We start from the raw sequence: 11,734 nt of genomic DNA, 5'->3' as shown, positions 1-11,734 counted from the left end.
GTCGAGCCGAACAGGGGCCGAGCCGAGCCGAACAGGGGGGCGAGTCGAGCCGAACAGGGCCGAGCCGAGCCGAGCGGACCCGAACGGGGGGGGCGAGCCGACCCGAAAAGGGCCGAGCGGACCCGAACAGGGGTCGAGCCGAGCCGAGCCAAGCCGAACAAGGGAAGGGGCCGAGCCGAACAGGGGCCGAGCCGAACAGGGGGCGGGGCCGAGCCGAGCCGAACAGGGGCCGAGCCGAAAAGGGGGCGGGGCGAGCTGAGCCGAACAGGAGCCGAGCCGAACAGGGGCCGAGCCGAGCCGAACAGGGGGGCGAGTCGAGCCGAATAGGGCCGAGCCGAGCCGAGCGGACCCGAACAGGGGGGGTGAGCCGACCCGAACAGGACCGAGCCCACTGTTGGGTAAGGACTGTCTGTAGATGTTGCCAACTTGTACTTCCCAAGCGCCTAGTCCAGTGTTCTGCACACAGTAAGCGCTCAATGAATACGATTGATGATGATGATGATGAGCGGACCCGAACAGGGGGCGAGCCAAGCCGAACAAAAGAAGAGGCCGAGCCGAGCGGACCCGAACGGGGGGGCGAGCCGACCCGAAAATGGCCGAGCGGACCCGAACAGGGGGCGAGCCGAGCCGAGCCAAGCCGAACAAGGGAAGGGGCCGAGCCGACCAGGGGGAGGGGCCGAGCCGAGCCGAACAGGGCGCGAGCCGAGCTGAGCCGATCAGGGGCCGAGCCGAACAGGGGGCGGGGCGAGCGGAGCCGAACAGGAGCCGAGCCGAACAGGGGCCGAGCCGAGCCGAACAGGGCCGAGCCGAGCCGAGCGGACCCGAACAGGGGGGGCGAGCCGACCCGAACAGGGCCGAGTCCACTGTTGGGTAGGGACTGTCTCTAGATGTTGCCAACTTGTACTTCCCAAGCGCTTAGTCCAGTGCTCTGCACACAATAAATACGATTGATGATGATGATGATGAGCGCTCAATAAATACGATTGATGATGATGAGCGGACCCGAACAGGGGGCGAGCCGAGCCGAGCCAAGCCGAACAAGGGAAGGGGCCGAGCCGAGCGGAGCCGAACAGGGGCCGAGCCCAACAGGGGGCGGGGCGAGCCGAGCCGATCGGTCGGGAGCGGCTTGCCGGGGCGGGATAGGCTGGCGGGGACGTCCATCTGGCGGGGCCGAGCCAATCAGCATGGCGGCTCCGGCGGAGGCCCCGCCCCCCGCCCCCGCCCTGGCTATATAAGCGGCGGCGGCGGGGCCGGGCGTCCTGCTGCCCTCGCGGCGGCCTGAGGGGAGGACGTCGGCGCTCCGGGCTCCGAGGGCAGCGCACCGCACAGCACCGCACGGTGAGGCCGGTGGGCGCAGCCAGCGGGCCGGGCTGGGGCCGGCCGACAAGTGGGTGGTTATTTGGTAGGCGCTTACTATGTGCAAAGCACTGTTCTAGGCGCCGGAAGGGATACAAGGTGATCAGGTTGTCCTACCGGGGGGCTCCCAGTCTTCATCCCCATTTTACAGATGAGGGAACCGAGGCCCGGAGAGTAATAATAATAATAATGGCATTTATTAAGCGCTTACTACGTGCCAAACACTGTTCTAAGCGCTGGAGAGGTTACAAGGTGATCAGGTTGTCCCACGGGGGGCTCCCAGTCTTCATCCCCATTTTACAGATGAGGGAACCGAGGCCCAGACAATAATAATAATAATAATGGCATTTGTTAAGCGCTTACTGTGTGCCAAGCACTGTGCTAAGCGCTGGGGAAATTACAAGGTGATCACGTTGTCCCACGGCGGGCTCGCAGTCTTCATCCCCATTTTACGGATGAGGGAACCGAGGCCCAGACAATAATAATAATAATGGCATTTGTTAAGCGCTTACTATGTGTCAAGCACTGTGCTAAGCGCTGGGGAAATTACAAGGTGATCACGTTGTCCCACGGGGGGGCTCCCAGTCTTCATCCCCATTTTACAGATGAGGGAACCGAGGCCCAGACAATAATAATAATAATGGCATTATGTTAAGCGCTCACTATGTGCCAAGCACTGTTCTAAGCGCTGGGGAAATTACAAGGTGATCACGTTGTCCCACTGCGGGCTCGCAGTCTTCATCCCCGTTTTACAGATGAGGGAACCGAGGCCCAGACAATAATAATAATAATGGCATTTATTAAGCGCTTACTATGTGCCAAGCACTGTGCTAAGCGCTGGGGAAATTACAAGGTGATCACGTTGACCCACGGGGGGCTCCCAGTCTTCATCCCCATTTTACAGATGAGGGAACCGAGGCCCAGACAATAATAATAATAATGGCATTTGTTAAGCGCTTACTGTGTGCCAAGCACTGTGCTAAGCGCTGGGGAGGTTACAAGGTGATCAGGTTGTCCTACCGGGGGGCTCCCAGTCTTCATCCCCATTTTACAGATGAGGGAACCGAGGCCCAGAGAATAATAATAGTAATAATAATAATAATGGCATTTATTAAGCGCTTACTATGTGCCAAGCACCGTTCTAAGCGCTGGGGAGGTTACAAGGTGATCAGGTTGGCCTACGGGGGGCTCACAGTCTTAATCCCCATTTTACAGATGACAGAACTGAGGCACAGACAATAATAATAATAATAATAATGGGATTTCTTAAGCGCTTACTATGTGCAAAGCACTGTTCTGAGCGCTGGGGAGGTTACAAGGTGATCGCGTTGACCCACGGGGGGCTCCCAGTCTTCATCCCCATTTTACGGATGAGGGAACCGAGGCCCGGAGAATAATAATAATAATGGCATTTATTAAGCGCTTACTACGTGCCAAACACTGTTCTAAGCGCTGGAGAGGTTACAAGGTGATCGCGTTGTCCCACGGGGGGCTCCCAGTCTTCATCCCCATTTTACAGATGAGGGAACCGAGGCCCAGACAATAATAATAATAATGGCATTTATTAAGCGCTTACTATGTGCAAAGCACTGTTGTAAGCGGTGAGGAGGTTACAAGGTGATCAGGTTGTCCCACGGGGGGCTCCCAGTCTTCATCCCCATTTTCCAGATGAGGGAACCGAGGCCCAGAGAAGTGAAGCGACTTGCCCAAAGTCACACAAGTGGCGGAGCAGGATTTGAACCCACGACTTTGACTCCCAAGCCCGGCCCTTTGCACTGAGCCGCGCTGCTTCTAGCCCGGGCATGTCGGGCCCGGCCCCGCCCCCATGGCCTCCCTTCGGCCCCTCACCCTTCCTTCCTTCCCTCTCATTCATTCATTCAATTCAATCGGATTTATTGAGCGCTTACTGTGTGCAGGGCACTGTAATAAGCTTTCCTTCCTTCCTTCCTTCCCTCCCTCCTTCCCAGCTTGGCTCAGTGGAAAGGGCCCGGGAGTTGTAGGTCATGGGTTCAAATCCCGGCTCCCCCTCTTGTCGGCTGTGTAACTTTAGGCAAGTCACTTCATTCATTCATTCAGTCGTATTTATTGAGCGCTTACTGTGTGCAGAGCACTGTACTAAGCGCTTGGGAAGTACAGCTTCACTTCTCTATGCCCCAGTTCCCCCATCTGTAGAATGGGGATTAAGATTGTGAGCCCCGCGTGGGACAGCCTGATCCCCTTGTATCCTCCCCAGCGCTTAGAACAGTGCTTCGCACATAGTAAGCGCTTAAATACCAAAATTATAAATTATTATTATTCCTTCCTTCTTTCCTTCCTTCCTCCCCTCTGCCCTTCCCTCCTTCCTTCCTTTTTCCCTTCCCTTCATTCATTCATTCAATCGTATTTATTGAGCGCTTACTGTGTGCAGAGCACTGTACTAAGCGCTTGGGAAGAACAAGTCGGCAACATACAGAGACGGTTCCTACCCAACAATGGGCTCACAGTCTAGAGGGGGGAGACAGACAAAAAAACAAAACATGTAGACAGGTGTCAAAATCCTTGTAACCTCCCCAGCGCTTAGAACAGTGCCGTGCACATAGTAAGTGCCCAGTAAATGCCATTATTATTATTATTATCATTATTATTATTATTATATGGCCTTCCCCTCACTGTGTGCAGAGCTCTGTACTAAGCGCTTGGGATAGTAGAGAAGCAGCGTGGCTCAGTGGCAATAGCCTGGGCTTGGGAGTCGGAGGTCGTGGGTTCTAATCCCGACTCCGCCGCTTATCATCTGCGTGACTTTGGGCAAGTCACAGTTCCCTCATCTGTAAAATGGGGATGAAGACTGTGAGCCCCACGTGGGACAACCTGATCACCTTGTCTCCCCACCCCCAGCGCTTAGAACAGTGCTTCGCACATAGTAAGCGCTTAACAAATGCCATCATTATTATTATTATTATTACTACAGGCAGCAGCGGGAGGGGGAGGAGGAGAAGAGGAGGAAGGGGTGTGTGTTTGTGTTGTCGAGGGGAGGGCTGTCCAATTTCAGGGGCAGCTGCTTAGTACAGTGCTCTGCGCACAGTAAGCGCTCAATAAATACGATTGATTGAAGGGGTGGCCTGGCTCCCTTTATCCCCTCCCCCCCACTTATGTCCTGATCTGTCATTTTATTTATTTGTATCGACAACTCTTTTATTGACATCCGTGTCCCCACTGCCCCCAGACCGGGAGCTCGTTGTTTCGTAGGGATCGTCCCCATTTGTTGTTGGGTGGTACTTTCCAAGCGCTTAGTATAGTGCTCTGCACACAGGAAGTGCTCAAGGAATACGGTTGGATGAATTGTCAGCCTTTTTGGCCAAATTGTGCTTTCCCAAGCGCTCTGTACAGTGCTCTGCGTACAGTGAGTGCTCAATAAATGATTGAATAATGAATGATGTCTGCCTCTCCCCCTCACCCCCCTCTCCATCCCCCCATCTTACCTCCTTCCCTTCCCCACAGCACCTGTATATATGTATATATGTTTGTACATATTTATTACTCTATTTTGCTTGTACATATCTATTCTATTTATTTTATTTTGTTAGTATGTTTGGTTTTGTTCTGTCTCCCCCTTTTAGACTGTGAACCCACTGTTGGGTAGGGACTGTCTCTATATGTTGCCAACTTGTACTTCCCAAGCGCTTAGTCCAGTGCTCTGCACACAGTAAGCGCTCAACAAATACGATTGATTGATTGTCTCCCCGCCCTAGACAGGTTGGGTAGGGATTGTCTCTATTTGTTGCCTACTTGTACTTTCCAAGCACTTAGTGCAGTGCACACTGGAAGCGCTCAATAAATGCGACTGAATGAATGATGTCTGTCTTCCCCCCGGCCCCAGGCCGTGAGCTCGTTGTGGGCAGGCATTGCCACTCTTTATTGTTGGGTTGTACTTTCCCAAGTGTTTAGCGCAGTACTCTGCACAAAGTAGCTTAGAACAGTGCTTTGCACATAGTAAGCGCTTAATAAATGCCATTATTATTATTATTATTAAAGTAAGAACTTAATAGGGAATGAATGAATGAAAAAGCCCTTGTGCCCAGTTGCCCTCCCCCTGCCCACAGGTCGTGCACATCTTCGCCAGGCCCAGCTGAACGGTAAAGGGCTCCTTCTGAGGCCGGGCGCTCGGACCAATGTTTCTCCGTATTTTGCTCTATTTTTAGATGATAGAGGCACTCGGCACAACCGAAGCCCAGAAACTGCTCCACCAGCTGAGCGTCCTCCTGGACCAGGAGTCGAGGGGTCAGCCAAAAGTCGGTGGCCTGAGACTGATTGAGGCCGCGCACGATAATGGCCTCCGGATGACCGCAGGGCTCAGGGACTTTGAAGTGAAGGACCTCCTCAGTCTAACGCAGTTCTTCGGCTTCGACGGCGAGACGTTCTCTCTGGCCGTGAACCTGCTGGACAGATTTCTGTCGAAGATGAAGGTACGTCGTAAAGCGGGTTGCGCTGGGGCTTATTTCGCCCGACTGAGACGATTCAAATTCAGAGCATTTCAAAAGTCCAGCGCCTACGGGTGGCATTTATTTTAAAGTCCGTCACCGCCTATAAAACGTAAGCTTGCGGGTCACGCCGTCAGCGCTCGGTGAATTCGATTGAATTCATTCATTCAGTCGTATTTATTGAGCGCTTACTGTGTGCAGAGCACTGTACTAAGCGCTTGGGAAGTACAAGTTGGCAACATATAGAGATTTGAGTGAACGAACAGAGATCATGCTGACCAATTCTATTGTACTTTCCCAAGCACTTAGTACAGTTCTGTGCACACTGTTGATTGATCAAGGAAGGTGATTTTGCTAAAAGCCAACAGCCTTTAGTTGCAGCGCCACGTGTCTCGATCGAGTTTATTCCTAGTTATATTGCGATAAGGATACGCCATTATTAAATTCTACTTGATAGCAGGTTTCGCTTTTTCTTACTCCATCTCATATAAAGTTGCGGACTGGAGAGGCCTTTCAAACGTTACTTGTTAATGCTTCTTCCTATTCACATTGATTTGATTAGATGTTTAAGGCTTTTAAGGCCTTCTTCTAGTACTTTTAGTTTTAAGTATCTCAGGAGTTTTAGTTATGAAGACGTGACCGTTGGGGGTATCTCACTGAATCCCTCAGAATTCCCTTTGTACTTTTTAGCTGTTTTCAGTGCTTGGATCCTAACTACCATCACAGACCCTGTGAAGTCCACACAAAAAAATCTTCACCTACTTCCAGGAATCTTTAGTGCTGTCTCTACAAGGGGAGAGTGGTGCTGTTATGCTAGATAACTTGTACTTCCCAAGCACCTAGTACAGTGCTCTGCACACAGCAAGCGCTCAATAAATACGATTGATTGAATGAATAGAGAAATGATTTAACTTATCTAAGCAATGCTTGTTTTTTTGGAGGTTCAACCGAAACATCTCGGGTGTGTTGGATTGAGCTGCTTCTATTTGGCTGTAAAATCAACAGAAGAGGAGAGAAATGTACCATTAGCCACCGACTTAATCCGAATAAGCCAGTATAAATTCACCGTTTCTGACCTAATGAGAATGGAGAAGATCGTTTTGGAGAAGGTCTGTTGGAAGATCAAAGCTACTACAGCTTTTCAGTTGCTCCAGCTCTATTATTCACTCATTCATGAGAATGTACCACATGAAAGGTAGGTGATCTTTATTATCGTGACAATTGAGATGGTTAAGACTAAATTTTCCCGTTTTTAGATTGTCCCTTAATTGGTGTGAATTCTGTAGTAAAGTACTTGTTTATTTTGACATAAGTAGATGACCACAGACGTGAGCAGGGGGTACAACTGTGCAAAGGATTTTCTCAAAGACTGTCGTGGCTATGGTCTCGCCCCCCAAACATTATCTTGGAATCTCAGTAACATTAACCGAACATCCGTAGTAAAAATGATTTCACCCTTCTTCACGTAGCCCTATGCTGAGAAAGCTCAAGTAACGTTGGTGCGTAGATTGGGGTTAGAGAAGTGAAGATAGTCGTGTATATAAAAGTTTTTTGGATACAGACTCTCAGAACATCCTCTTAATACCTTTAACAAGTCGTGGAAATCCAAGCTTTGAAGATTAGTATTTCCTAAGAATGCAAGGAGGATAGTTTGCTGGCAGCTGTAACACGAAGCGCCTTCATTTCACAGTTTTAGGTACTATTAATAAAGCACCATATGTTATCTGCTTTGAGTCAGAAATGTCGTTCGTTCTAAACCGAGACTGTACTGACTCTTGAGGGGAAGAATGTAGTAATATAAAAATTCATTTCTGTTCTAGACTGGTAGAGGTGAGATGTGCACAGTACTTTGGTTTAAGAAAAGGACTTAATGGCATTTTCCCCAAATTTTGAAGTGCTTTGAAACTTTTTTTTTCAGAAGAAAGAATCTTATTTTTGAGAGACTGGAAGCTCAACTTAAAGCATGCCATTGTAGGATCATGTTTTCTAAAGCCAAGGTAAATATTTTAAGTATCAACTTGCTTATAGACTGATATTTGACATTTTGGACCTTTTGAAATTTATGGCAAAATTGTATTTCTCCTCAGCCTTCTGTGTTGGCATTGTCTATAATTGCTTTGGAGATTCAAGCACAGAAAATTTTGGAATTAACAGAAACCATAGAGTGTCTTCAGAAGCATTCCAAGGTATGTCATGGTTATCAGATTAAATTATTTTAATATCTATAACAGAACTTATCGTTTGTCTTCGATCAGATAGGTTGCCTAGCGTTTAGGCTCAAGTATGCTACCCGTTACCTGAGGTTATTTTTTCCCATCTCGTGGAAAAATGCAGCAGTGAAATTCTGTATAGAATTTTGATATGCTTTAGTTGTGTTTCTACCTTAATTTTCTCTTTTCACTTGTCCCTTAATATAGATCAATGCCAGAGATCTGACCTTTTGGCAGGAACTCGTGACAAAGTGCCTAGCGGAGTATTCTTCCAACAAATGTTCCAAACCAAATGGTCAGAAGTTGAAATGGATCGTCTCTGGACGTACAGCCCGGCAGTTAAAGCACAGCTATTACAAGATAGCACATCTTCCAACGATTCCTGAGACTGGGCTCTAGTAAGTAATTTTAGTTTCAAATTATTATTGAGGTAGTGTTGCCAACCAGTTAGCACTGTTGATGGTTAAGATAAACAGAAAACCCTCAGAATTTACAGTGCTTCATTGTAAGGAGAGAAAATGGTGATGGTTGAAGTCCAGGAAAGAGATTATTAAACTTATCCTGTAGGACCTAGGCCTGGGCATGTTGTATTGCTTTTCCGTGCCTCAGTTTCCTCATCTATAAAACAGGGATTAAGTACTTGTTCTCCCTCCTATTTAGACTGTCAGCTCAAGAAATGCCACTGATGGATTGACGCGTAGTAAGCGCTTAACAAACACCGTAATAATATTGGGATTTATCTCCTACTTACTCTCCCTTTCAGTTCCTTGAGAACAAAATAATCTTAGAAATCCTTTATGATAAACAGTGCGGTAACTGAACTCAGGCCTGAATTGCTAGTCTAGTGCCGGCAAATCCATGACTGAAGCTTGTTATAAGTGATGCCTGATTAAGATTTTTTTTAAATCATCCCTGCTCCTCTTAATCCCTCCCTCTTCCTGTCCCCTCTTGGACTCTCTCCTCATTCCCAGCAGTGTCTCAAGTGATTTACCACCACTTTTCAAAATCTGCACCTCCAACCCCAATCCCTTCACCCTGTATTGAAACACTTTTCTTCCTCTTACCGCCATCTTAATAATAGTAATTATTATTAGTGTGGCAAGCACTTGCTATGTGCCAGGCACTGTAGTAGACTCCAGCCTAGTGACAAGAGCATGGGCTTGGGCGTCAGAGGTCGTGGGTTCTAATCCCGGCTCTGCCACTGGTCTGCTGTGTGACCTTGGACAAGTCACTTCTCTGCGTCTCAGTTACCTCATCTGTCAAATAAGGATTGAGACTATGAGCCCCGTTTGGGACAGGGACTGCGTCCAACCGGATTACCTTGTATCTACCCCAGTGCTTAGAGCTGTGTTTGGCACATAGTAAGCGCTTAACAAATACCATTATTATTAATTACAAGCATCCCTGTCCAACATGGGGCTTACAGTCTTAATAGTACTCCACTCCGGCCCGTACTTCTGACACCTCTAAACCCCCATCGTCCCTACTCCTTACCCCTTCTGCGTCACCAATGCGCTTGAATTTGTACCTCTTAAGCACTTAATATTCACCCCACCCTCTCCCCACCAGAACTTTCGATGTACCCATTTATATATATTTATGTGCATATACACCATAATTTATTTTGATGTCTGTCTCCCCCTCTAGGCTATAAGCTTGTTTCGGGCAGGGAACACGTCTTTTAACTCTGTTGTACTCTCCCAAGCGCTTAGTACAGTGTTCTGCACACACAGTAAGCGCTCTGAATGCCATAACATCAGTCGGAGGGGTAGGAGCCTATGGATTAGACTGTGTACTAATACAGGTAATTTAGTCGCAGATTGTCAGCATCCAAAACCATTCTGCCTGCATCCGTAAAATTAAACCGTATGCAGACTTGTAAATATCACCATTCCAACATCAGTTGCTAACTTAAGTGTTTATGGGAAGCTTATAACCACTGTTTCTTTATTCAAATAGGTTTACTAGTGAAGAATGATTTGGCTTTTTAGAAGACTTATTACCCCGAGCTGTGAACGTCGAGAGTGTATTTAAGCTGTGAAGCCTGACACTTAGCAACTAGTTTGGCATTGATGTTCAGACTGGTTACTAATATTATACAGTCGGTTGTGAGGATGACCATTTTTGAAGCAGAGATGTGACTAAATCGTAATATGAAACTTAAATACATTTACATGGTTTCAAGAGACTAAGGAAGACTCAGGTTTAAGTTGACGTTTCCAGAACGAAAACTGTACGGCCTTATAGTTAATTTGGGTCAGTATAATAAACTTTGGCCATGTTGAAAGCAACAGGGCCTATTTAACTATAAAAACTAAACCATCTTGAGTCCTCTGATAGAAGTTCCTCCAAACATAGGTCACCAAACAATGCAACATGCACTTTAGCAAAGCTGTGATTATTAGATTTCAAAACTGGATAAGCTACCTTCAGAGATTTTTATGGCAGATAATTTGAAGAGTAGAAAGTATATTTTTGGAAGGCAGTTCTCCTAAGGCTTGGTATGCTTAAACAAAACTTCTGGCCCTAAGTAAATTATCTCTGATGTTATCTTTGTGAACAAGTGATTTTTATGTTCCTTCTACAACATTTTATACAGAACGATGTGTTTTTAGTATGTTCTGTAGAAAAGGTGAATTTTCATTGTACCATCCAGTCTTTTGGATTGTGCGTGCTCCTTACCTCAGCTGTGTAATCTGAGATCTGTGTAAAGATCACAATCTTTTGGAAACTTCGGCTTTGCATTGCCAATGGGAATTTAGGCCAGTGTTAAAGAAGATGCCTTAAGTTGTGCTTGAGAGAACACTCCAGAAGTTTTTTTCATGTAAAGATTATTTGGCTTCTAAAATTATATTTCTCTTATAGCCCAAATATCGCTTTCCAGTCGTGGGAAAGTGCTTCAGCTTTAAAAAGAAAGTAGACAAGTAGAATATTGCTGGAAAGACACTGTGCTACTCGAAAGTTAAAGAAAATAGAGGGCAGGTCTTCCTTTCTGTAATTTCCTATGATGGAAAAATGCAATCTACAAATTTACATATGCAACCTTTGGAGCATTTAGTATAGCAGCAGTGTGTCATCGCATCTAAACTAATTGGATGTTGAAAGTGGTAGACCCTTCATCAGTGCAATATATAACATTACCCCCATGACGGGTATAACAAGTTCAAATTCCTTTTGATAATTCCATTTTTCTAGAGCACCCATTCTCAAATGTAATTCTTTCAAGAAACAGTCCACAGGGTTACCTGTGATATTATTTGTCTTTGGAGCCAAAGTGCTACATTCAGTTTATTAAAAGGCCCCCCGTTAGGGCAGCTGGAAGTACAGCTTCTAGCTCTGCAGAAAAATGGCTCCCCAGCTTCTCTTTGAGATATTCTTTCCGGAATAGAGTGGGATTTACTTATACTTCCTTTTCCAGAGAAACCAAAGATGATATATATATATTGACTGTGCTTAGTTTGGTAAGGTGTTCTTTGCAAATATTTTTTCAATTCACCCAAATACCCACTATTTAAGTTGCCCAAATATCAATGTTTTCCAGCAGGGAGAAGTGGCTGTGTTTGTGCCATTATGTATTTCTGGTATGAAGTAATTGTCCTTTCAATAAAGCTTTTCATAAGCTACTTGTGTTGTCATTCACTTTTGGGGGAGGTACATGTATGGACTGTATCCCTTCTACCTTGCTTCCAAATGCCTTTTTATTCATTCAAT

The 11,734-nt window shown here is 46.7% G+C and overlaps 1 protein-coding gene across 1 annotated transcript; it reads left to right on the top strand.

Annotated features, from left to right (window-relative positions):
- The first annotated feature begins 1,286 nt into the window (after positions 1 to 1,286).
- CCNG1 (cyclin G1) lies at positions 1,287 to 11,646 on the top strand. Its single transcript, XM_038772380.1, has 7 exons — positions 1,287 to 1,338; positions 5,535 to 5,798; positions 6,755 to 7,008; positions 7,732 to 7,810; positions 7,901 to 7,999; positions 8,231 to 8,421; positions 9,983 to 11,646. Coding segments are annotated over exons 2-7 (888 nt in total). The 5' UTR covers positions 1,287 to 1,338; the 3' UTR covers positions 9,984 to 11,646.
- Positions 11,647 to 11,734: the final 88 nt, after the last annotated feature.

The sequence above is a fragment of the Tachyglossus aculeatus genome, chromosome X1 (assembly GCF_015852505.1).
Source record: "Tachyglossus aculeatus isolate mTacAcu1 chromosome X1, mTacAcu1.pri, whole genome shotgun sequence".
Taxonomy (NCBI): domain Eukaryota; kingdom Metazoa; phylum Chordata; class Mammalia; order Monotremata; family Tachyglossidae; genus Tachyglossus; species Tachyglossus aculeatus.
This window is presented reverse-complemented; position numbering and strand designations above follow the sequence as displayed.